The sequence below is a fragment of the Nannobrachium achirus genome (assembly GCF_963921795.1).
Source record: "Nannobrachium achirus genome assembly, chromosome: 17".
Taxonomy (NCBI): domain Eukaryota; kingdom Metazoa; phylum Chordata; class Actinopteri; order Myctophiformes; family Myctophidae; genus Nannobrachium; species Nannobrachium achirus.
In genome coordinates, this window is record NC_137824.1 from 33051900 (window position 1) to 33074899 (window position 23000).

General features: G+C 45.0%; 1 protein-coding gene across 1 annotated transcript in view; it reads left to right on the forward strand.

The window, feature by feature from the left end:
* Positions 1 to 2922: 2922 nt before the first annotated feature.
* The window catches only part of efnb1 (ephrin-B1), a 97943-nt gene continuing 77865 nt past the window's right edge, over positions 2923 to 23000 (forward strand). Inside the window, exon 1 of the mRNA XM_080745843.1 lies at positions 2923 to 4113. Coding sequence (XP_080601969.1) covers positions 3998 to 4113 — 116 coding nt within the window. The 5' untranslated portion in view covers positions 2923 to 3997. The remainder of the gene's footprint in view (positions 4114 to 23000) is intronic.

Below are 23000 nucleotides of genomic sequence, written 5' to 3' on the forward strand. Positions count from 1 at the left end.
ACCTAGATAGTCGTCTACAGTAGGCTACAAGGCTTTGTCACCAGGACGAGAGAATATCCATTCCCATCAGGATAGATTGAAAACGTTATACTTGAAATGATATTCAAGCACCTTTACTAAGTATAGAGGGTCTAAGTGGTTAACACAGTTAAAATCACAGGCACCCTAGGGTGACCCTGCACTGCACCCACTTTGAGAAACACTGATTTAGAGACTAGCTTGAGTCTAATCAGCGGAAATGAAGTATATCACCCTCTCCGTCCTTTTAGTACTCCCCTGCACCCAGACTCAGGGCAAATAACGTCTAGATAATGATAAATATTTAAATTAGTGCATGAACATAAATTCAAACAGTAATGACATAGTAAGTGCCCCAAGAAAGCGGTAGAAAGTTCTAATAGACTGAGGGAATACATTTCCCCCGCTCACTCACAAAAATCATTATGTTGCTAAATAACCAACAGCATTTTAGAGACATGATCTTACTGTCTTACTGGCCAGTGGCCACAGCTGTGCCAGTCATCAAGGCAGTACACTGGAGGGTCTCATTGGCTCACAGCGGATCAGGTATCTGCAGAGTGATGCTCTGATAGGCTGCTGGGCTATCAGGTAACCCATACTGGACATGGTTGCAGGCAAGTGGTCCATGTTTGTGGTTGCTATGACAACACTCAGTCTTGGTGCCCAAGCAACTTCTGTTATCTGCAGCAGTACACACACACGCACGCGCACGCACACGCACACACACATGCGCACGCGCACACACACGCGCGCGCGCGCGCACACACACACACACACACACACACACACACACACACACACACACATGCACACACATGCGCATGCGCGCGCGCGCGCACACACACACACACACACACACACACACACACACACACACACACACACAAAATGGACAGCATTTAATTAAGGGTGTGAAGCTTATGTTATGCAGTGGGCTTGTTGTGACATGAATCTATGGTCTGTCAGCCACGGGATGCAAGGAAAATAATTTACAAAACAGTGGGATGCTACTTTAATTGTCTGTTCCGTTTCTTCACCAATTATGTGATGGAGTCCCCCCTGTGTGCTCTATCAATCGATTTCTGCACGGCCATTAGGGGGCGGCATTGATTGAATAAATTAACACCAAAAAAAGAGGGGGGGGAAAAAAGAAGAAAAAAGAAGAAAACTCCCGATCACACAAGCCATCACACACACATGCATGCGCGCACGTACACGCACGCACGCACGCACACACACAATGGGGGCACAGACATGGACATGATCAATTATGTGTCAAGCATTTCGTCCTCGGTGAGTGAATGGGTTGGTTGACTATAGACTACCGACCACCTATTGTCCACTGACACTGGAGCCGGAGTTCTCATGCAGTTCATTATCCCCGATGGGGTGCTAGCAGAAAGAGATCCAAAGAGACAATTAATCATCATTCCTTTCAGATGAAACACACTCAGGCCATACAGAAGGAGCTACGGCTTGGCTATTGGCTTGGCATGGCTTTGCTCGGCTTGGCTCTAGCCGTGGTGGTGGTGGCACCATTACTTCATAAACCGGGTTCAAAGTTTTTGTCTCCCATAAGCACTTTTCACACACGCCCCAGTCTCACTCCCGTTTTTCTGACCAACCCAAGCATGACGCATAAGCCCAAAGTCCATTTCAATTTGGGTCGACGGTGTGTGTGTGTGTGTGTGTGTGTGTGTGTGTGTGTGTGTGTGTGTGTGTGTGTGTGTGTGTCGTGTGTGTGTGTGTGTGTGTGTGTGTGTGAGAGAGAGAGGGGGGGGGGGGGGGAGGGGGGGGGGGGGGGGGCTTTAAACCCAACAACGGACCCCGGCAAATACCCCTTTGCGTAGGGTGCATTTTCACCTGTGCAGTGACTGTCAGGCATTCTCCTCCCATACATTGAACATGATTTTATCTCAATTTCAGCAACCAGACCCATGTTACAGTTTAATCTGTATTTGTATACTGTGCAGCACTTTGATCAACCTGGGTTGTTTTTAAACGTGCTCTCTTCTTTAAATACATTTGACTTTGATTGATTATGTGCATGATAGGCCTATAGGCCTACTATGCGAGAAATCTGATAGACAGAGTGAGAAATGGAAACACAATTTAAATATAATGAAGAATAAGATGTGATTACAGGGCATTGCATTGCCTCTGCCCTCTGCCTATAACATATTGAATTACCTTGTTGAAATGTGCTACACAAAATAGGCCTACTTGCCTTGCCTATAGGCAGGCATATAGAAGTGGAACCTGAGTGGAACAAGTTGTTAGGGCATTGGTTCTCAAAGTGGGGTCTGGGGGACCCCCAGGGGTCCTTGAGGTCCAGGGGTCCCCAGCTAAATGATAGTTAGGAACCAAATGGACCCTTAAAGGGTCTGTAACTCAGAGAGAGTGTACAAATACACTCTCAGAGTTAAATTAACATTGATTTTACAATATAAATTGGGGTCCCAGTCCCAGAGATAGAAATGCCATTAAATGGGGGTCTGTAGCCTAATGCATGTCAAAAAAAGGGGGGGGGGGGGGCTTAAAATTAAAATGGTTGAGAATCACTGGTAGAGCCGTAAAATCTACTCTTCTGGGGGTCCGCATGCTAAATCAATTTCGGGGTCCTTGACCTGAAAAAGTTTGAGAACCACTGTGCTCAAGCACACATTTCAACAGGCAACATGCCTGTGCCTAATCGGATGAAACGAGGGCAACAAACAATACCCTATGCTAAATGCCCCCGTTCGCTTCTCCCAGGCCCGGCCTCCTTCCCCACAGCGGACATCCTGATTGGACGGCCGCCGCTCGGTGGGCGGGGCCCGCCGTGCGGCTGCACGGGCATCAGATTACAGCGGAGCAGTTTCAGTGCACGAGCCGCTGCTGCACTGAAACCCGGAGGACGTGTTGAGTTTAGTTTCCAACGGTAAAAAGAAAACTAAACAACAATAAAAACCGGGGGCTGAGGGACACGTTAACCGCAGCGCGAGGAGAAGAACCGGGTCCTTTCAGAGTCACACTGTCACAGAGCTTCTGGAAGAGCAAAGAGAGAGATAGGCTCCCCCGTGGAAAAGAACACGCCGAAAGAAGACCCTCCGAGGAGCGACACCAACTGGAGAGAGGGGACCGCGTTACAACATGCCCGAGTTGGAATAACCCAGAGCCGGGTTGGAATAACCCACCGCCGGGTCGGGTGGAGTGTGGTGGAGTGGAGCGCACTGGCACCTGGACAGACAGACAGAGAGAGAGAGGGATATAGCTGGATATTATTTACTGTAATTCCTCCGCGAAAGAGGAGCAAAGAGAGGAGGAGGAGACCGGGCGGAGAAGTGAAAGACAACCGTGGAATGAAGCGGAGCCCCGGGCCGGGATGCCGTGCTGCCGAGCACTGACTGACTGACTGGCGGATGAGGAGGACCGTTGTCATCTGTACAGACAGGTACACTGGAGGTATCCAGCCGAGACTAGGGACATTACATTCGTCTAAATCTGCCCGGCTTGTCCTGGTCGGCTCGGTGTCATCTAAATACATGACTACCAGACCGACGTGGTGTCTTTGAAGGAAAGTCGAGGGGGGAAAAAAAGGCTATTTTTGTTTTTCCTCGCAGCCACAAGTCAGCCCCAGGAGGACACCTTGAGGGGGATTCCTCCTTTTGCCGAGGAGATCGTATCTGAACCAGGGGGGCTGCTCTGCTCCGTCCTCCTGCCTCTGTAGCTGAGGATCTGCGGACGGTTCAGTCAAGGACGCAGCGGGGTCCAAGAGCAGGAACCAAGAACTTTAATGGACGGAAGGTCATGTATCTGATATCGACCTCACATGCTCCCGATTGATCCGAGCTCACCTCCCATCCAACCGGACGATCCGTAGAGAACCGCAAAAAGGCTGCCCAGCCTGCCTGCCTGCCTTCCTGGCGCACCGTGCGACCCACTGAGTCTCCCTCCCCGTCTCCCGTCTCTCTAACCCCGCGTGTGTTTTTTGAGAATGGCGGGGCTCGCTTGTTGGAAGTATTACCTATGGATCTTTATTATAATGTGCAGGTCGGCGTTGCCTTCTGCGAAATCACTGGAGACTATTATTTGGAGCTCGCAAAATCTCAAGTAAGTGTCATGTTTCATTTGTACAAGCATGCCAAACTCGCTGCGTGTGTGTGTGCGTGCGCGTGCGTGCGCAATGGAAGGCTACAGTTTTACAGAAAAAAAGTTTAAAGTTGTACAGTGTGCACTGTGCAATCTTTGGTAGATGATCTTAAATGTGACCGTCAATTACAAATTGGGAAAACAATTTGTGCACAATTTCCTTTATTTGTGTACTCTTCTCCAATGTGTGTTTTACCACAATAACACATTTACTAGGCATATGCTTGTATGTTGGGCCTGCCTGAAAGAAAATGAAAATTTAAACATGGTCATGGGCATTTATAATTGTGTAATAGCCTACCAGTGTTACAAAGGTTACTATTTAAATGTCAAATGTCAATAATTATATTCATGGTCCACATAAGAAAAGGTGTATGTAAGATTACAGGAAGAAGGCAAATTAAGGGCACAACATGGCTACAACACAGAAATGTCCACCAATGGCCTACAAATAGACAGCCGTTCCAATGTCTCCACATACTGTATTAGGTGTGTGGTAGTAATCCACATTTAGATGTATTTTCCTGTTTGACCTAATAGACAAAGCCTGCTTTGACAATTCTAAGATGACTATCATCACCATATTGAGTTTGTGAAGTCCCCCTTTCCACCCAAAAATCGCTCGTCATGCTGTAATGAACAGCACAGGGAGAAAGAAAGACAGAAAATGGGAATAGTAACCCTTGCCAAGTGTGTCAAGGTGTAGCCTAGTTCACTGAATGAGGATATTTCTCCCTTTCACTCCCCTCCCAGGAGTCTCTCAACATACTGTACTGGAAAAGAAAACCCTTACGCAGTCGAAATCCTCAGTGTTATGATTTACCTCTGAGAGTCAGAGTTTACAAATGGAACTGTAACCTTACAGGTCCATTTGCTCCCTTGGGAAAACCGTTACAAATGGATACATTAACACTGGGGATTCTTACTGTGTGCACTGGGGCTCGTTTCCAACTTTTTCTAATTTATTCAAAGATTTAAGTCAAGACACGAAATTCGAAGAAAAGAAATTGGGGTCTAACTAAGTTGTTTTCTCAATATCCAAAGATATCCAAAGATATCCAAATTAATCATGTTCCTACTTAATTATACTGGCTGAGATCCAAGCTAATTTCTCAACATCAAGGGCATGTTTTTCACTGTGTGAGCTGTTTGGAGGCAGACATTTTTATTCATTGTTTCCCATCAGAGTAAAGGAAACGGAGGCCAGGCTACTGATAATAAAAAAAAGAGCTCTGGTAACAATTATCACTCACTCAGACTTGACTTTGCATGATGTCGGGGGAACCGTAGTTGGGAAAAAACACAAAAGAACAGGGGGGAAAAGTCTTATACACCGTATATGTTTACAGCTGACCTTCATCTGAGCTTTGCAGTACAGTAACTATGGCAGTGAGTTACTCATTCAAGTGAATCCGCGATTCCCCCAAATGTCAAAGTAACTTATTGCACAGTCAGTCGGTATGAAGATTGCTGAGGTGTTCAATAGGGTGTGTGTGTGTGTGTGTGTGTGTGTGTGTGTGTGTGTGTGTGTGTGTGTGTGTGTGTGTGTGTGTGTGTGTGTGGCTGGCCTAATGCTAAGATTACGGCCCATCAGTTTTTATTTGACTATGACTGTATGGTGATGGAACGAAGAGTGTCTTCAGGGTGATATCACACACACACACACACACACACACACACACACACACACACACACACACACACACACACACACACACACACACACACACACACACACACACATACTTTTACTCATCCATACACACATGGGACAAGCTGATGACTGATGCAAGCTGAGTGTGTGTGTGTGTGTGTGTGTGTGTGTGTGTGTGTGTGTGTGTCAGTCATGGCCAGGCAAGTGAAAAGAGAGATGAGACATTTATTGATTGATGATGTCACATGAATGGAATGTCTTCTTGGGAAGAAGGTTACCAGGATGGCAGCAGAACGACGAAGGAGGATCTCTATTCCATCTGTTTCTGTCTCACTCTCCACCCAGTAAAAAATCCCCCTCTCTCCGGCCCACTGTTTCATAAACTTCCACAATGGAACGATAATACATTCTGTGAAGCGTCGCCTGAAACCCAATTATCCTGCTACTCGCTGCTTTACAAAAACAATAGATAATTATCCCTGCTGCACTCGGGCCCTGCAATAACAAGAGACGAACCGGTTTGTCTTGTGCAATGTATCATTCACCGGCAGTATTTGATAGGCAATAAAAACAAGAGGGATATTTGGATGTCAGTCAACATCTTTCTTCACAGCTTATTTTTTTAAGCTTCATCTGTCTGACATGGCCTATATGGCCTCATAGTGATAACACAGAGAAAGAGAGCAAGAGAGAGGGAGAGAGACTTGTACGTATAGTATGCTATCTGGTGACTTATCTAGATTTACGATGTCTAAGTTCCTGTTCCCACTTTGGGGACCACTGCTGTCTCAGCTAATAAATTAATCTGGCCCTCCGCTTGCACGCTGTACCATATATAAACACATGCACACTGACTCACACACTCACACACTCGCACAAAATATAACAATACCAGTACCTCCCTACAGGCGATGAGTTATGAGATAAAGTAAAGGAACCCAGCAGGTTTGGGCCGCTATGGCGTGTGCATGTGTGTGTGTGTGTGTGTGTGTGTGTGTGTGTGTGTGTGTGTGTGCGCGCGTGCATTGCTTCCTCTGAGCATTCCCCGTTATGGATTTCAGTCAGAGGATGCTATCACTCCGCCTCCTGCGTTATCAATAACTGGGTTTGCTTAATTGATCTCCTCCTGCATGCGGGAACAGGTCACATACATCATCACCACCGTATGGGAAAGAATGAGGGAAACTTACCCGGTTTAGTTTTGACACAAAGAAAGTACAGCAGCACGTACCAAACCTTCTGATAATTGTGACTCACTATGTCGATATTGGTCTGTTATTGCTGTAGCCAAGGGTAAAGAAATATAGTAATAATAATAATTATAATAATAATCGCTTTTTGCCCTTAGGCGTCTTACTGGTAATAATAATAATGTAAAAACAGGTTAACCTTCTGTAGAGTTGGAAAGGGACTGCACACTCCAGAAATACAGATGGACAACTTCACTGCATCAAACTTTATTGAGTGGCATGACGTGTTTAGCCTTGTGCTTTGTCAGCTGCTATATGATAAATAAATAAAAAAAAAGACACATTGATTTTGGTTAAAGATGGCAAGATAAGAAGATAAGATAAGAAAACTTTATTGTCCGTTAACTTTAACATACAATGGAAATTTGTCTTTGGCACACAGGCAGTCGGAATACAATAGTAAAAAAAAAAAGAAAAAATCATTACATAGAATACACAAGTGCATTAAAACACAATATAAAATGCATTCCCATAACGCTGCAGCAGTGCTCAAGGGCTGTTTAGAGATTAGGTGGATTAAGAGCTATTTAAACATTTTCTTATTTAAAATGTGTGCAGTTGGCACAATCAATGTCTTGTAACCCTTCTTCTTTGCTAAAGGTACTTTAAGCCTCCTGCCTGATGGTACGAGAAGAAGTACTATGAAAGACGGTTGATTATTGGGGCACGGATGGCAGGGGCTTCAGTCGCAAATACTGCTCCACAGTCTAGTGTTTCATTATGAACAGATATGCATTTCCATCTGTGGGAAAGACGTTAGTAAATGGGCTTGAGAATTGTGGTCGAAAGCACACATTTGCTGACCGTGGCGCTCGTGCATTAGTGTGATATGTATTGGGGAAAACAAGAAGAGCAACTCCTCCTCAGGTGATTGAGAATGTCAATGCAGGACGTGATTAGCCTGTGTCAGCAAGAACAGTCCATCGACAACAACATGGAGAGGGTTATTATAGTGGGGCCGCAGCGCAATAAAGTCCTCATTATGAAGACGAATGCACATTTGAAAGTACAGTGCTACCTAGGAAATGGTCAGACGAGTCCAGAGAGACAGAATGTTATTAAGCTGCATTGAAACTGTTCTGGCAGCTTGTTGTGATCTCTGACACCTTTAAAAAGAGACGTTATGTAGTTTTTTCCTTTAATTTACTTGTTATGTATGTATGTATATATGTACAGTATATATATATGTGTGTGTGTGTGTGTGTGTGTGTGTGTGTGTGTGTGTGTGTGTGTGTGTGTGTGTGTGTGTGTGTGTGTGTGTGTGTGTGTGTGTGTGTATATATATATATATATATATATATATATATATATATATATATTATATTACTGTTATGTACAGATACTGTAATGTAGGTACGAATAGCCTGTATCATAATCCTCATATTTGGCTATGGATTCCTGCTTTCATTAGCACCCTGGAAAGAACACTCCTGTGTGCACCGTCTAGTCCTCCATTTCTATATTATAATTGGTTTTGTTGTCGTGTCGCGTGAGTCTTGACTATCTGAAACGGTTCTATTGTTACTCAATTTGGAGGAGAAATATAGTCTTATAGCTTGTAAACGTAAGCTGACATGAGAGGGCAACACACAAACTAGTTTGTCAACAGTATCCATGCGTGCCTTGGGCTTATTTATCCTGCAGCCTGTTCCCTGTTTTGTAGACAAGTCCTGTCTACAAAACAGGGAAAAACTGCAGGAAATTGATAGGCGTGTAGATTCCTGCGAACGTGTTGAAGGTGAACTCAGACTGATTTTCATCAGATAACTTAACCACATTATCTCTGGCATCCTTATACTATTTTTTGGCCTTCATGATTGTCGGCGAACATTTTCCAAAACATTCCAAGCAAAATAAAAATAGCAAGAATTGGACACTGTCAGTGTAAAATGTATAACAGTCTAACATAGAGCTTAAGTGTAACTGTAAACCCATTATTCAGAGAGTTTGCAAACAGTGTCAGTAATTTGACGCTTTGCATATGTGGAAAACTAAAATGGTGTTGGCCATGGTAAGAAGCTAAAAAAATCCTCTTTTGAGCAAAGCACGCAATTTAAAATGTGTGTCCCAGTGACGTCTGACTGATCTTGGTAAAGCGGCACCCATTTCATTTGAGTCCGTGTGAGAACGGAAACATCTTGGTGCAGACAGAGGCTGCGTGTTTGTCCTCAGCTGGAGAAGAACACGTCTAACATTTTGATCAGAGCAAATCGGATTACTTCTCATTTAGCTGAGTGGGATTATGCTACAAAATGTCACTTTGTTATGACAGATCACGTCCCGTCACTTTGGCTGAACCTACTTTATAACACTGACACACTCACACACACACACAAACACAATTATAGACACACACACACACACACACACACAAACACACACACACACACACACACACACACACACACACACACACACACACACACACACACACACACACACACACACACACACACGGAAAGCTGTGTTGAGGAATGCTGCAGTGATGCCAATTTAATGATAATCTGACAATCTAGTAGCTGTGAGAGGCTTCTGTGTCCTCTAACCCTCCTTAATAACATTTGCCTCATGACCTGTAGCTTCCACGGGCTGTTTTCTGCAGAATAACAGGATGGGTAGGACTGAAATCAAATCACACCCGCACACCTCCGAAAACAGCCAGCCAGAAAACAGCCACTGGCAGCTTAGAGTCTGAACTCCTCCTAACTTCTGTCAGGACTCGGGGAAACGGTTTTGCAAACATTTCTTTGGTTTCCACTCGGCTCTGAAGCCGCAGCTCAACAAGAGAGCTAAACAGAGACAATAGTGTTGATGAATGCCAGCCGGGGCCCTGCGCACCGTGTCTGATTCTGTGTGTTTGTGTGTGTTCAGCGTCTTTCTGTCGGGGAACGCTGAAAACGCTCACCTTTCCTGCTCGTCTCACTCGTGACTAGTTTGATTAAAGACCCGGCCACTACTGATTTATTCACATCATTAATTTGTTGGCCCACAGCTTCAATGACTATCAGGGCTTTTGGAAGAGATGGTTAAAAACAAAAAATAACATTTCCCACAACGAAAGGCACTTGGCATAATATTACATTTTTTCTTTTCTGAAGAACCTAATTTATTTGGTTGCTGTTGGAGTAAAGTGACGGGAAGTTGCCGTTCAGAAGAATCTAATTTGGTTTTGCTGTTTTTAGAAAAGAATGCACAGCAGCAGGGACTGAGTTTAATCAAAGTACAAGTTGTTCTGTAGTCGAATTTGGTTTCTACGAATCTACGATAAAAAATAAACAAGGGGAAAAAAAGAAAAGTTTTTTGTTTTAGATCCACTATTTAGTTTTGCTTCAAACAAGCGCTTCAAAAACAAACTTTAAAAAATGTTTGGTTGGCGAACGCTCCTGATCCCACCCCGAGGGCTGTAAAGCGATACCCATGTGTTCTGTGCTAAGTTGACATGCAAATATCAGAATAATTTTAGTAGCAGCCCCGTGGTACGAGACTAAATGAACTGCCTCCGACACAACCTGTTGAACCGGAGCCGGCAGAGACGCTGGGACTAGACCACAAACAGGATTTGGTTCCACGTGAAACTACCAAATGAAAGCTGGGTCGTCTCCCTCTCCGCTCACTAAAGAGCAGGCCACTGCTGGGAGGGTCACGGGGCTGTTTTTGTTGCTTCTCTGCCCTGCGCCCTGCTGCTTGCCCCCCACTACCCCTGCTATATACCCTCCCACCCACCCCACCCCCACCCTCTCTCTCTCTCTCAAGCCCTGGCCCTTCACTCTCCCCCCCTTTAGACTGTGATCACATTTCCCTCTGATAGAGATCTCATTACACACACAGAGGACTTGCAGCCTGAGCCCAGCTCAGAAAGACAGAAAGAGAGACTAAAAGGGAGATAGAGAGAGAGAGAGAGAGAGAGGGAAGGAGAGAAGAGAGCAAAAGAGAGAGAGAGGGAGAGGGAGAGGCCCCAGCCAATAAGAGCCACTTCTGCAGAGCAACTGGTCCGTAGTGCTGTAAAGGCGGCCTGTGTCTCACTACAAGGACAGCTGGCCTTGCTTTTATGTGTCTGTGTGTGTGTTTTATGTGTGTGTCTGTGAGTGTGTGTGTGTTCTGTGTGTGCGTGCGTGGAGTGTATGTATGTTATTTCAGCGGTGTGTAAGGACAGATTCTTAGCGGTCATCCCTGTGAAAGCACCTGGGCTCTCTGAAGGGGTCGCGACTTGCGGCGCTGTGGGACGTTTACAGTTTTTTCCATCCTGCGCTCTCTCTCTCTCTCTCTCTCTCTCTCTCTCTCTCTCTCTCCACGTGCACTCACTTTATCCACATCACTGTGGAAGCCCACCGGCCTCCGTGCTTGTATGGCTTAAGTCTGATTTATGCTGTACATGCAGTTGTGGAAAAATGATTTCTTTTTACTTAAGTAAAAGTATCAATACTGCAATGTAGAAATACTCTGTTCGGAGTTCAAAATGTACTTTAGGAAAGGTTTTAAAGTATTGGCATCAAAATATCCTTAAATTACCAAAAGTACAAAATGTTTGAAAATAACAGATCTACAAGCTCACATGCGAGCTTGTCGATCAGCTATTTTCAAATAGCCTAGTATATTTGCAAAGTAACTAGTAACTAAAGTTTTCAAATAATTGTAGTGGAGTAAAAGTATAATATCTTCCTCGTTTCCACGTATCGGAAATGGGAAATACTCAAGTCATTTGTACCTAAGTACAGTACTTTACTCCACTGTGTACATGGCTGCTCTATGGTGTCGCGTGCCGAAAATCTGCGATCTACAAGCTCACAACCTTTCGGTGTAAATCAAGCATATTGATGCATTCTCTTAGCTACACATCAAAAGCAGTTCCAGGTCAGATAGTAACTTGCACATCATTTTTTAACGTAGACATTTTGTTTTCTTTTATTTCTGCTGGAAGCCACATGGGTGGGGATTTGGCATTGTCTATTTTCAGTGTATGAAACTGGTGTGCAACCATGTAGTATAAATCAAGCCTGTTGATGCATTCTCTTAGCAACATACCAAAACCAGTTCAAGGCCAGATAGTAATTTACACTACATTTTTATATGTTGAGATGTTTTGTTTTGTTTTATCTTTGATGAATTGTGAGCTTGTAGTTCTGCTAATTTCAGTGTGCTGTACCGACGCTCAACCATGTATAAATCAAGCCTATTGATGCATTTTTTTTGCTACATACCAAAACTAGTTCAACGCCAGAGAGTAACTTGCACATAATTTTTTAACGTTGAGATGTTTTGTTTTATCTTTCTTTTCGGTGCCAGATGGGTGGGGTTTGGCAGATGGGTGGGGTTTGGCTCTTCAGGAAAATCCAGATAGCTTGAAGGTGTCTGTGACGGGAAACTAGACTGTGTTGACAGATTTATTTTATTTCATTGTTGTCTAAACTTTCTGACAATCATTGTGTTGTCACAAGATCTGGCACCAGCCAAGGGTACAAACGAGCATGGAATCTATTTGCAAAAGCGTTAGCGTACCTGTTGCGATTTCACATACTCTGTGCGATTATCTGTCTGAAAACGATACTTTTGCGATGAGAATATTGTACATTTTATCTTCCCTTCTCTTCTTCTCTTACATATATAATTACACAGCCCTGAGGCATGTTTGAAAGTGCATCAGCGTAAAGTTATGTAAGTGCCTGAGAGAGAGAGAGAGAGAGAGAAAGAGAGAGAGAGTGCGGGGCGTGTGTGCGTGCGCCATTGTTCTTTGTGCGCCCACAGCGGAGTAGTAAGGAAGTGCTAGGAGTGTGCCAGTATGCCCTAGTGAAAGTGTTGAGGGCCCAGCCATGGAAGTGCTGTGGAGTGCTTGAACAGTGGCTGGCTTACAGACGCTCAGCGACCCAGCTTCATTAGACGCAGGCCAGCCTGGCAGCAACCAGGAAGCTGCAGCCGACTCCGGCGTGGCGCTGCCAACCAGAGGCACCGGCACGGGGCTGGAACCCTTCCCTGAAGAGTTTTCTCTCTCTCGCGCTCTCTCTCTCTCTCTCTCTCTCTTCGCCTCTTCTTCTCCTGCCTCTGTGCTGAATCCAGTGAAAATGTAGGAATGCGGAGTTACAGGAAGTAGGGCGGCTGAATGGGGCAAAGTCTGCCTGTTGTTCGCCATCTTAGCTCTCTTTTTTTGTCCTCTTTTCTTTTTTACATAAGCGCAAATGAGAATGGAGGGATTAAAGAGGGGAGGGTGGGCGGCTGGGTGAAGGAGGAGGAAGGCAGGCAGTGTAGCCTGTTGAAACCCAGCCCTGGGCTCAACCACACATCCTTTCAGTCCGGCGCTGAGCTCCCAGATTACTTCCATGTGTCAGCGCGAAGGAGGAAAGAGAAGGAGGAAAGAAGAAAGGGGTAACGGAGAGAGGGAGAGCGAGAGAGAGAGGGTGAGAGAGAGAGAAAGAGGGAGAAGTTGAGCGAGCGGAGAGGACTCAGGGACCGGTGGAGATCAGTGCTGGTGTTGGACAGTGGAACGGATCTCTGTGACAGCCATCTCTAAAACCATTACCCCCGCGGCTCGGAGTCGAGAACTCATAGCCTCCTCCTCCCGGGCTGACCTCACAGACTTAACTCTTTCTCACAGAAACCCCTCTGTGCGTCGGAGGCAGCTCTCATCAGGGTCTGGGGCCCCCAAAACGACGTGCTGGGGGCCCCCCCACCACCGACTCCAGCCGCACGCTGCTCTGCGAGTTCCCAAAGATGTCATTGGCTGTCACCGAGCAGACTGATCAGCAGGGAAACTTGGTGCACAAACCGAGGCGCTCCGGATGACTTTTGGGGAAAGAATTCGCTATTTGAGTGGGACTTATTTCTATGTAGGCCATTGGGCTGTCAAAGTCAAGTTAAGGGCGGGGTGGTGTATGATGGAAGTATGTTTTACAGTTTTCCTCAACTGCTTAAACACAATTGTTGAAACCGCAAACACATTCTCAAAGCTGTAAGCTCAAACGCCACAGCATAAACACTATATATTTTTGATTGCTTTAACACAAAACTCTAATTTAAAGCACATTTCTGCGAGCTAGTAAACACAAATGTCAGTAATTAACAAAAAAATCTATGAATTGTCACCCCAATCAAAATTGTTTATATACCACTTGAATGCCATGCTCCAAAGTCTTTTTAATCATATTATGTTCATTGTGCAAATATTTACATGCACAATTGGACAAACTAGCACTCAGGTTTACATAAAAATTTAAATGCTACAATTTATTATAATTTAGCAAAAATGCTGGCAATTTCTCACAGGGCAAAGCAATTAATAATTACATAGTTTAAGCAGTTTAATTAAGTAATTGAGAAAAGGCTAAATATTATATGTATGATGTTGACAAAGACAGAGTGTAATAATGGTGTGGCCATGTCAAATATTTAGCTATTGATAGTCAGTTACTATGTACAGCTCATGAGCAATGCTGCACAAATCACAATGCAGTGTTGAGCACTATACTGGATCAATCAGGATGGCATCATCCTCACTAGATGAACTGGCTACTTGACTAGTGTGGTCATGGTCTGCTTCTCCTTTGGCTAACTGCACATAAGGAGAACCACTTAAGCCCTATGGACTTTGTTGTACAACGAAAATAGGTAATTTACAAGCAGATTTGCAAGTTGTGAGATGGTAGATCTGCTATTTTCACTGTTGTTATTATAGTCCTATTATAGTTTTGTTTTAAAATGTCTCCTCTTTTCTTCTTTTGTCAGCTGTAATGACATGCCCAAAGTAGGGACACCAGGGTTAAAATGCGAGAGAAAGAGAGAACATAATTGCACATAATATGAAAAAACTGAAAGTTGGTTGCTGATAATATTATTATCAGCAACCAACTTTCAGTTTTAAATTTTACAGCATGATCTGTGATTGGTGTACATTTGTGGAGACATACATACACTACATACAGACATACATATACACAGATAAAACATTGTTCTTTGAAATAAGTCAACTCAACTTTCTTTCTGTTGAAACAAATGGTCAGTTTTTTCAAATCTTTTGAGTTTGTGTAGGGTTTTGATTTAATGAAATGAGATTTTCCAATGTGCTACTCAACATATTCTTGGTCCAGCAACAGGAGGACACCACCATAGATAAATTTCCCGGCAAGATAAATCACCTTTTCTTGCTACCTGGAAATTGCTGTACTCAGTATTGCAATTTCCATCTAAGTATTTAATATATCTTTTATATCAATTAATCGCCCCTCGATGATGTGACACCAGCAAGAGTTTCGCCCGGAGGTTTTTCTTTTGTCTTCCGAATGAGACTTTTAACGAGGAGGAAGCCAAGATGAAGAACGACTGCCGGCGGTCCAGTTCGGAGCGTTTCATTAATGACCATCATTGAGCTCTTTGTGCGATGTTATGAGAGCGATGGTGTAATCGAATGGAGTGGAAGGATAATAGAATGATAGAATGATAAAGTAATGGAACCGGCGCTGTTGCGGGCACCCCCCACTCCACACTTTTCCCAGGGGATACCCCCCTGTAAGTGTGTCAGCATGGCAGATGGGTGGGCTGTGGCGCCCCCCCACCCCCATGTCCATGTTAATTATAAAGCATCATAATCCATCTCCAGTATACAGAGTCAGGACATTAAGCGAGCACGGAACCAGAATAATCCCCAAGATTTTTACCACTAAGGCCAATGGAGCAAAAAGCCACTCATTTCTCCAGTAATCTGGTCGGAACAGTTACTGTCATTGGTTCTGTATGCTGTGTGTTAGGGCATTAACCAAAAAGTCGACAAGTCGATTTCATTACACAAGTCGATTTCATTACACAAGTCGATTTCATTACACAAGTCAACTCCCACCAGGGAAAGTCGAAAAGTCAAAATTAAACAAAAAAGTCCTTTGTATTTTTTCTATCATTATTTTTGCTCCATGTGTGTGTAAAGCATTCAACCAGTAGGATTGCTTATTGTCAAGGGCAGAAGGATTCTCTCCTTATTATTCAATGATGCTGGTTACAGACAGTGGAATCTATGATATTAACATCAAAACAAAAGCCTTATTAAGGGAGAAAGGGTCGCTTTAGGCTATTCTATGAAGTCGAGAGATATGTCATTTTCGGTCAATGTGATGACGTCATCAAACGATAAAGTTGACTTCAACTCAACTTTTTACTGAGTCGAGTCGACTTGCAAAAGTCCCAAGTCGTTAATGCCCTACTGTGTGTGTGTGTGTGTGTGTGTGTGTGTGTGTGTGTGCGTGTGGGTGCGTGTGGGTGCGTGTGTGCGTGCGTGCGTGCATGTGTGTGTGTGTGTCGCATGTTGACATATGAGAAAGTTTTGCTTACCGGTAGTTACAGTGGTGGAAAGTAACTAAGTATATTTACTACTAGTAGTAATCCACTTTCGAGGATTTTTTACTTTACTGGAGTATTTAAAATGTTCAGTGCTTTTACTTCTACTCCACTGCCTAATATTGTACTTTTACTCCACTACATTTATTTGAAAACTTTATTAACTAGTTACTTTTTGATTATTTTTACAAAACATACTTGAACTACTTCAGCCATATATACATTTCGGCCATTTGAAAATAAGACGATCTACAAGCTCACAATGCTCCGCGATGCGGTGCATTGTGAGCTTGTAAATATGCTATTTTCAATAGCTTTTTAGCTTTTCATACATTTGAAAACTTGAAAAGGGACATTCTGCCTAATGAATACTTTTGGTACTTTAAGTAATTGTTTATGACAATACTTTTGTAATTTTACGAAAGTAGCATTCCGGACTTTTACTTGTAATTGGAGTATTTCTACATTGTGGTATTGGTACTTTTAGTTCAGTGAAGAATTTGAGTAATTTTTCCGCCGCTGATTAGTTAAGGATTTGTTTGTCTATTTAGTTCCCCCACCATGACCATATAGGCACGCACACACGCACACACAGGCAGCCATGGCTCTGTTAACCCATTCTGCCAAGACTTGGCCGCAGCCTTTTCTAAGCAAACTCCCAGCGTGAGTCTCTCTCCGTTGTTGCTGGTGAGAGGAGAAGGGAACAAAAAGGGCCTGGGAGACTCCTGCTGCTCTGAGCCGCTGCAGCCCCGGGCCCCGGAGCCCCGCAAAGGGCTGGCCTGGGATCAGCTGCCGCGCCGGGGCCCCGTGTGGCAGCTGTGACTGACGCTTCAATCGCCTCTCCCCGGGACGCCCTCCCAGCGCAAACCCTGCATTCTCTTTTTTACACCTCGGAAACGGGGGGGGGGGGGAAACGACAATTACGCACATATTTCGCCCAAAATGTCTCTCCTCTCTCTCCCAGGAACGCAGAGATGGTCTGCAAATAAAGTCTCTTTTACTCCTCCTCCCGAAAGTGGTTGCACATTAGTTTGGTTTGTTTGGAGAGTCTCTACTTAATGTTTTTTTCTTTAACTTTGTTTTTTAACTTGGTGTTGTCCACTCCAAGTAAATAAACTATAATTCAGCTATTGCTTTTGCATTTCCCCAGATATTAAAATATATATAAGTAATGGAAAAGAGTAGAGCCTAAAAGTGGAGTTAATGCTATCATGTATGGATTGTAAGTAAATTGAGTTTGTCTCGGGGCTATTGGATCGGGGAATCGTAAAGCCGGCGGGATTTAACTCTCTGTAATTGAATTATTTTGATTGCCGACTTGATTGATGGAGTCAGATGTGGAGCGTTTTCATGCGTTTCTTTTTTTTTTTTGGTCTGGGTCTAATTCCTTTTCCAATAGAGCCATACCAGACAGATACAATAGGAACCTGCAATCAATCACGGCGCTCACTGCAACCGGCCCACATTTGTTTAGAGAGAAGCGCTTCTGCCGGGCCACCAGGTTGGGAGTTCCGCAAGGACCCACGGAGGAGCCAAAGAATCAACCACAACAACAAAAAGCAAAAACAATCCAACAATGACATCAGATATTAGAGCACTCTAAAGTCTAATCTCCCATAATGCCATGCTAAAGCTCCACGGTTGGGGGGAGGCTTTTTATGCCCTGCCACAATTCCACCCCCCCTCCCTCCTCCTCCTCCCCCTCCTCCCATGGCCTCTGGCTTTGCGTTTGTGTGTGTGTGTGAGTGTGTGCGTGTGCGCGTGTGCACGTCAGGGAGAGAAAAGAGAATTCCTGAGTGAATGGAGATGTCACTGTCAGTCTGGCCTGCGCATGAAGGGGGCGATTCACTCCCAACAACGGCCATATTGGCAGCGTGTGTTTGTGTGTGTGTGTGTGTGTGTGTGCAGACCTGTTGAGGGTCTGTCGTTTCCCCTCCGCACACCGCGTCCTCGCGGTGCTGATTGGCGCACGGCGGGACGCAGGCCTATATTTCATCCTGTTTCATCTCCCACACACATGTTCTCCATTAGATCTTCTGTTTATTCTCCCCCGTGATGCGCGCCTCTCATCTCTCCCATATTGGAAGTAAGAGCGAAGGTCTAGCAAAGCAAACACAACCTCCCCCCCAAAAAACTCTATGCTCGCTTCATGAACTATGAAACGAATGAGAGTCTGGAGACGCGACGCTAACCACCGCGTGGGTCTCCCTCTCTCGGCGCTGTGTAACGCCATATTTCTCGGGGCGAGATTAGCCCGCTAATCTTGGCGTGTGGCAACGCCTCCTCCGTTTTCCACTGTCTTGTCCCCTCAGCTTTTCCTGGCGACTAAAAAAGTTTGACTGCTTTCAGTGCTTTGTGCATCATTCTTCTCCTCATCTGTCTCCATGTCCCCCACTGTGCAACATGACAGCTCCAACCTCCAGCGCAGCCCGTCTCTCTTCTCTCCTGCCTCCTGAGATGAAAGGCCTTTCTCTGCAGACAAACCTCAGCGAGTCGTCCTCTTCCTCCATATGGCCCAGTCCTGCATGTATGGCTGCCTTTTGTGGCTCTGTTTGCTGCATTTCCCTGATTTATTTATACGCCGCCGGTAGTACTGTCGCACCTCATGCATTCAGAGTATAGGCCTTAGCATGTGCATTATGCTGGGGGAAGTCACATTTTCATTTGAAATATACATGAATGCATGAATATATTTATTGTCGAGGGGCGGCTGATGCATCTGGAGGGACCCAGAGTCTCATTTCCTGTGGCGGCCCTGCTCTGGAATGGAGTGGCGTGATCCTTCAAAGCCCGCTCCACATGTAGCCACCAAACGGAGCCGGCTGGCTCGGCCTCTCCTCTGCAACGCCGAGGAGAAGCGGTTGGGTATGGGGGCGGGGGGGTTTGGGGGATTGGGAGATCTGGGAGAGCGGCGGGGGAAATGATTTGCCTCCTGTCGGAATCGTCGGAGAAGTCTCTTCAAAGCGTCTTTGCCGGCCCAGGCTTTAGCTGTCCATCTCTCTCCATTAGATGTGCGTTCTGTGACGAGCCTTTGAAGGGTGGCGGGGGCCGGTGCGTGGGGTAGGGCTGTGGTTTTTGCACGGCGGACGGTGGGTGTGGGTGTGTGTGACTGTGTGGGGGGAGAGGGGGTGTTCGGTGCGTGTTTGGATTCGACGCCTGGAGTGCGTTTTAAGCAGCAAAGCACTGTGCGCTCCCTCGGTGCTCGCTGGTCAAGTGGATCGGAATAATACGCGTCGACCCGAAAGTGCACAGCGTGACGAGGGAACAGCTGCCGTCTCATGTTTAGAGGCACGCACACACACACATGTGCACGTATATCACAGGGTGGGGGGGGAGAGGTAAGGGCGGGGGTGGGGGGGCGAGCATGTGCTCTGTGGCTCAGGAGTCAGCTGTGGTTGGCTTGTGCAGATTAGAACTGGAGTGTGTTACAGATGGCGGTAATAATGAGCAGATAGCTCTTGTAATGGAGACGCCCCAGTTCCTAATGGCTTCCTAAAACAACACATGGAGCGTCTTTTATGAGGACACAATCCATGGAGGGTTATCAGCACAGAGCAAACAGCGCGAATGAGAACAGCATCATGTCAAACAAACCTATTTATTAGCACGCACATCACACCCTCTATCTCGCTCAAACAACAAACGCGCACACAAAGCGTGCGCGCACGCACACACACCCCGCGCCACTTCATTTTAATCCGGACAAGACAAGCCTGTGTTTGGCTCGTTAAAAGGCGAGCGTTATCAGAGGAGACGCGGGTTCCCACAGCAGCGGCCCTCCCCTTTTTACAGTGGCTGTTAATGAGCCTAATGGTGTGTGTCTCTCCGTGTGATTGCATCAGTCAATATGCTGTTCAATATGGGGCCTTTAGAAACCCACTGACAACTTAAGCATGTCCGCCTGGATAAGATCTCCTCCCTTTTTGAGAAGAAAGGGACGAGAAAGAGCAACTCATTTGTCTTAGGACGAATGGGACATATGTAACTGTCTCTGGCAATCATGGGCCGAGATTGTAAACAGAGAATGGGCCTGTCGCTCTACCCACCCATTGATAAGAATCCCTTTTGAAAAGAAGGAGAAGGCAAGGCTGAGTATTCAACTAGTATATTGTCGTTGTCGAGTGGAAACCTTGTATGTCCAAATTCCAAAACCGTTAAACTGTTAAAAATAATTTAAAATAGTGAAAATAGCTGATATTTTCACTAGTTTTGTGCCACAGTCTTGTAGGATGAAGCAGGGCGTTACTTTATGAAAACTACAAATTTGGAACTTGGAGATACAAGGTTTCTGCCTGACAGTGACGATATCATCAGTGTGTCTGTGGGTGGAATCCTTATGTATGTCCAAAACGGTTACTTTGGGGAAAAAAGAACCTGTGTTCCAATGAACCCAATGTAGATGTTACATAGTCACAAGCTCTTGTTGATACATTTCATTAGTTAAACAGTCATAAAAGCCATAGACAGACTTTCCACTTTCAACCTGGCGTCCCTATTTTGGGCATGTTTATTATGAATTAACATTTTCTCAAAATCTTCAAATACTTTAAGAAATAGCAGATATACAAGCTCACAACATGTGGCATTGCGACGCTTTGAGGGTTTTAGCTACCTCCGGACAATGAATAATAAAATAGGGAATTCATTTATGAAAGAACATAAAAAGATTAAATATGGAGATACAAGGTTTCTGGCCGCCAGTGTCAGTTCTATTGCACAGCTCTGGGACTTTCTCATACAACCTGGTCTGTTGTTCGTTTTGGGTTTTTCCTCGGTTTTATTTTCCAGTTTGAATTCAGCGACGGTTTGGTTTCTGTTAACTTTGGTCAGAGTTAAGGTTCTTTTCAAGACAAGGTTTTTGCTCGTTTCAAGCCTAGCTTCTATTTTTCAGGAATGCCATGGATATTTCTTTTTTGGGCCGTTTCTGTTTAGTATTTAAGCGATCCGAGGCCAGGCAGAATGCATGCATTGTTGGAGAGTTGCCGGAGGACTTTCATAGCATGTCTCCACGTATTGATTGCAGATGTGGTTCCTTGTTCGGTTCTGAGAGTGTTTCTCTCTCAGACTCTCATTTTGGCTTTGACCGTGCAGCCTTCTGCCATGGGCACTGTGTTCATAAGGGCACCCAGCTGAGCCTGGGCACTTAAAAAACCATTCATGTCGAAACCAAGCGAAATGAAAAAAGAATATGATTAAATGTTTTCAATTGACTTTAGGAGACGCTGATTCAGTAAGCATGGATCCGTGATTTCCAACAGGGGACCAGATATCAAACCTCTGATTTTGTTGGAACACATTTGGGCTGCGAGGGAAAGATGTTGATCTCAGCCATACACTCCAACCGGTTCTTGATTAAAACAGCATACCGTAATTAAGTTGGACCTTTAACCAAATATTTACAAAGTGTTGATTTAAAAATAATCAATTTAGCATTTTTTTTCATTATCTGTCAGTCTGTTGTGGCCAATAACTCGCGTTCGGCCTCGCAATGTAACTTCACCTCATTGTTTACACTCTACCGTATTTGTATTTGCTCTTCTCCGCGTGCGAGTAAACAACGGGTAATTGTATCATATAATGATTCAGCCTACTGTAATAAAGCGAGCATCTGTTCCCACAGTGACAGGGGAAGAGAGCAGCGGCCATGGGGCATTCTGACACTGATAAAAGCTGTTCTCCTCTCTTTTATAAGCCACAGTGTTTGATTGATCTGTCCTGCGGTCTTGATCCCTGGGCTCGGCTGATTAAACCTATCCATCAGCCCCTCTTATCGGGTCGACCGGGCGGATCGACTGCAGGACACGAGAACTGAGAACCTCCCGTATTGTCGGAACAGAACGGGAGTCAAAAGGCTAAGGACAACAGGGGAGGGCGGCTCTCTGCTCGACTGAGCCGTGAGATCTGCTGAACAAAGCAACGACGGCGTAAATAATATCCATCTTAAGACCTGTACAAAGGAGAGAGGCTTTCCTCCTCCCGCGTGCGGCTGACACAAGTGTCAGACGCAGCTAGCACAAACGCAAACACACGCACATTACAGGCGCCGCACTAGGGATGGGGCGATAAGTGACATTATCGTTAATCGTGATAAAAACACTCACGATAATCGTATCGTGGAGATTTAATTTATCGTGATATTGTCCTCCGTCATGCATTGGGATCAATTCACCTTTTATTTGCCGAGCTGCATGTCCGGTACCACTTAAACCCTCTATAATTGTTAAGAGGTAATTATAATATACATTATACTTGAAAGTATTTTTTTTCACTCTCTGTCAAATGTCTTTGCCAAAAAATAGCCGATCTACAAGTGAGCCTGTAGATCGGCTATTTTTTGGCAAATGTTCCGCCCCAGGATAATGGATTTCGATTATCGCAATAACATTGTAAATCGCGATTTCTTTTGTCACAATAATCGTGATATGAAATGTTCATATCGTCCCATCCCTAGTCGCCGCACACAACTAAGAGTGGCCTCGAGATGAGGTCGGCGCTGACTATTGTAGACTGTGACACAAGCGTTTCCTCTCCAGAGAGAGGGCCCACTAAATGATGTTTCCTGTCTGTCGTGCGTCGACACTCTGCCAGTAATTTGAGCCCCCCCCCCCCAAAAGCACCCCCCCACCCTCCCC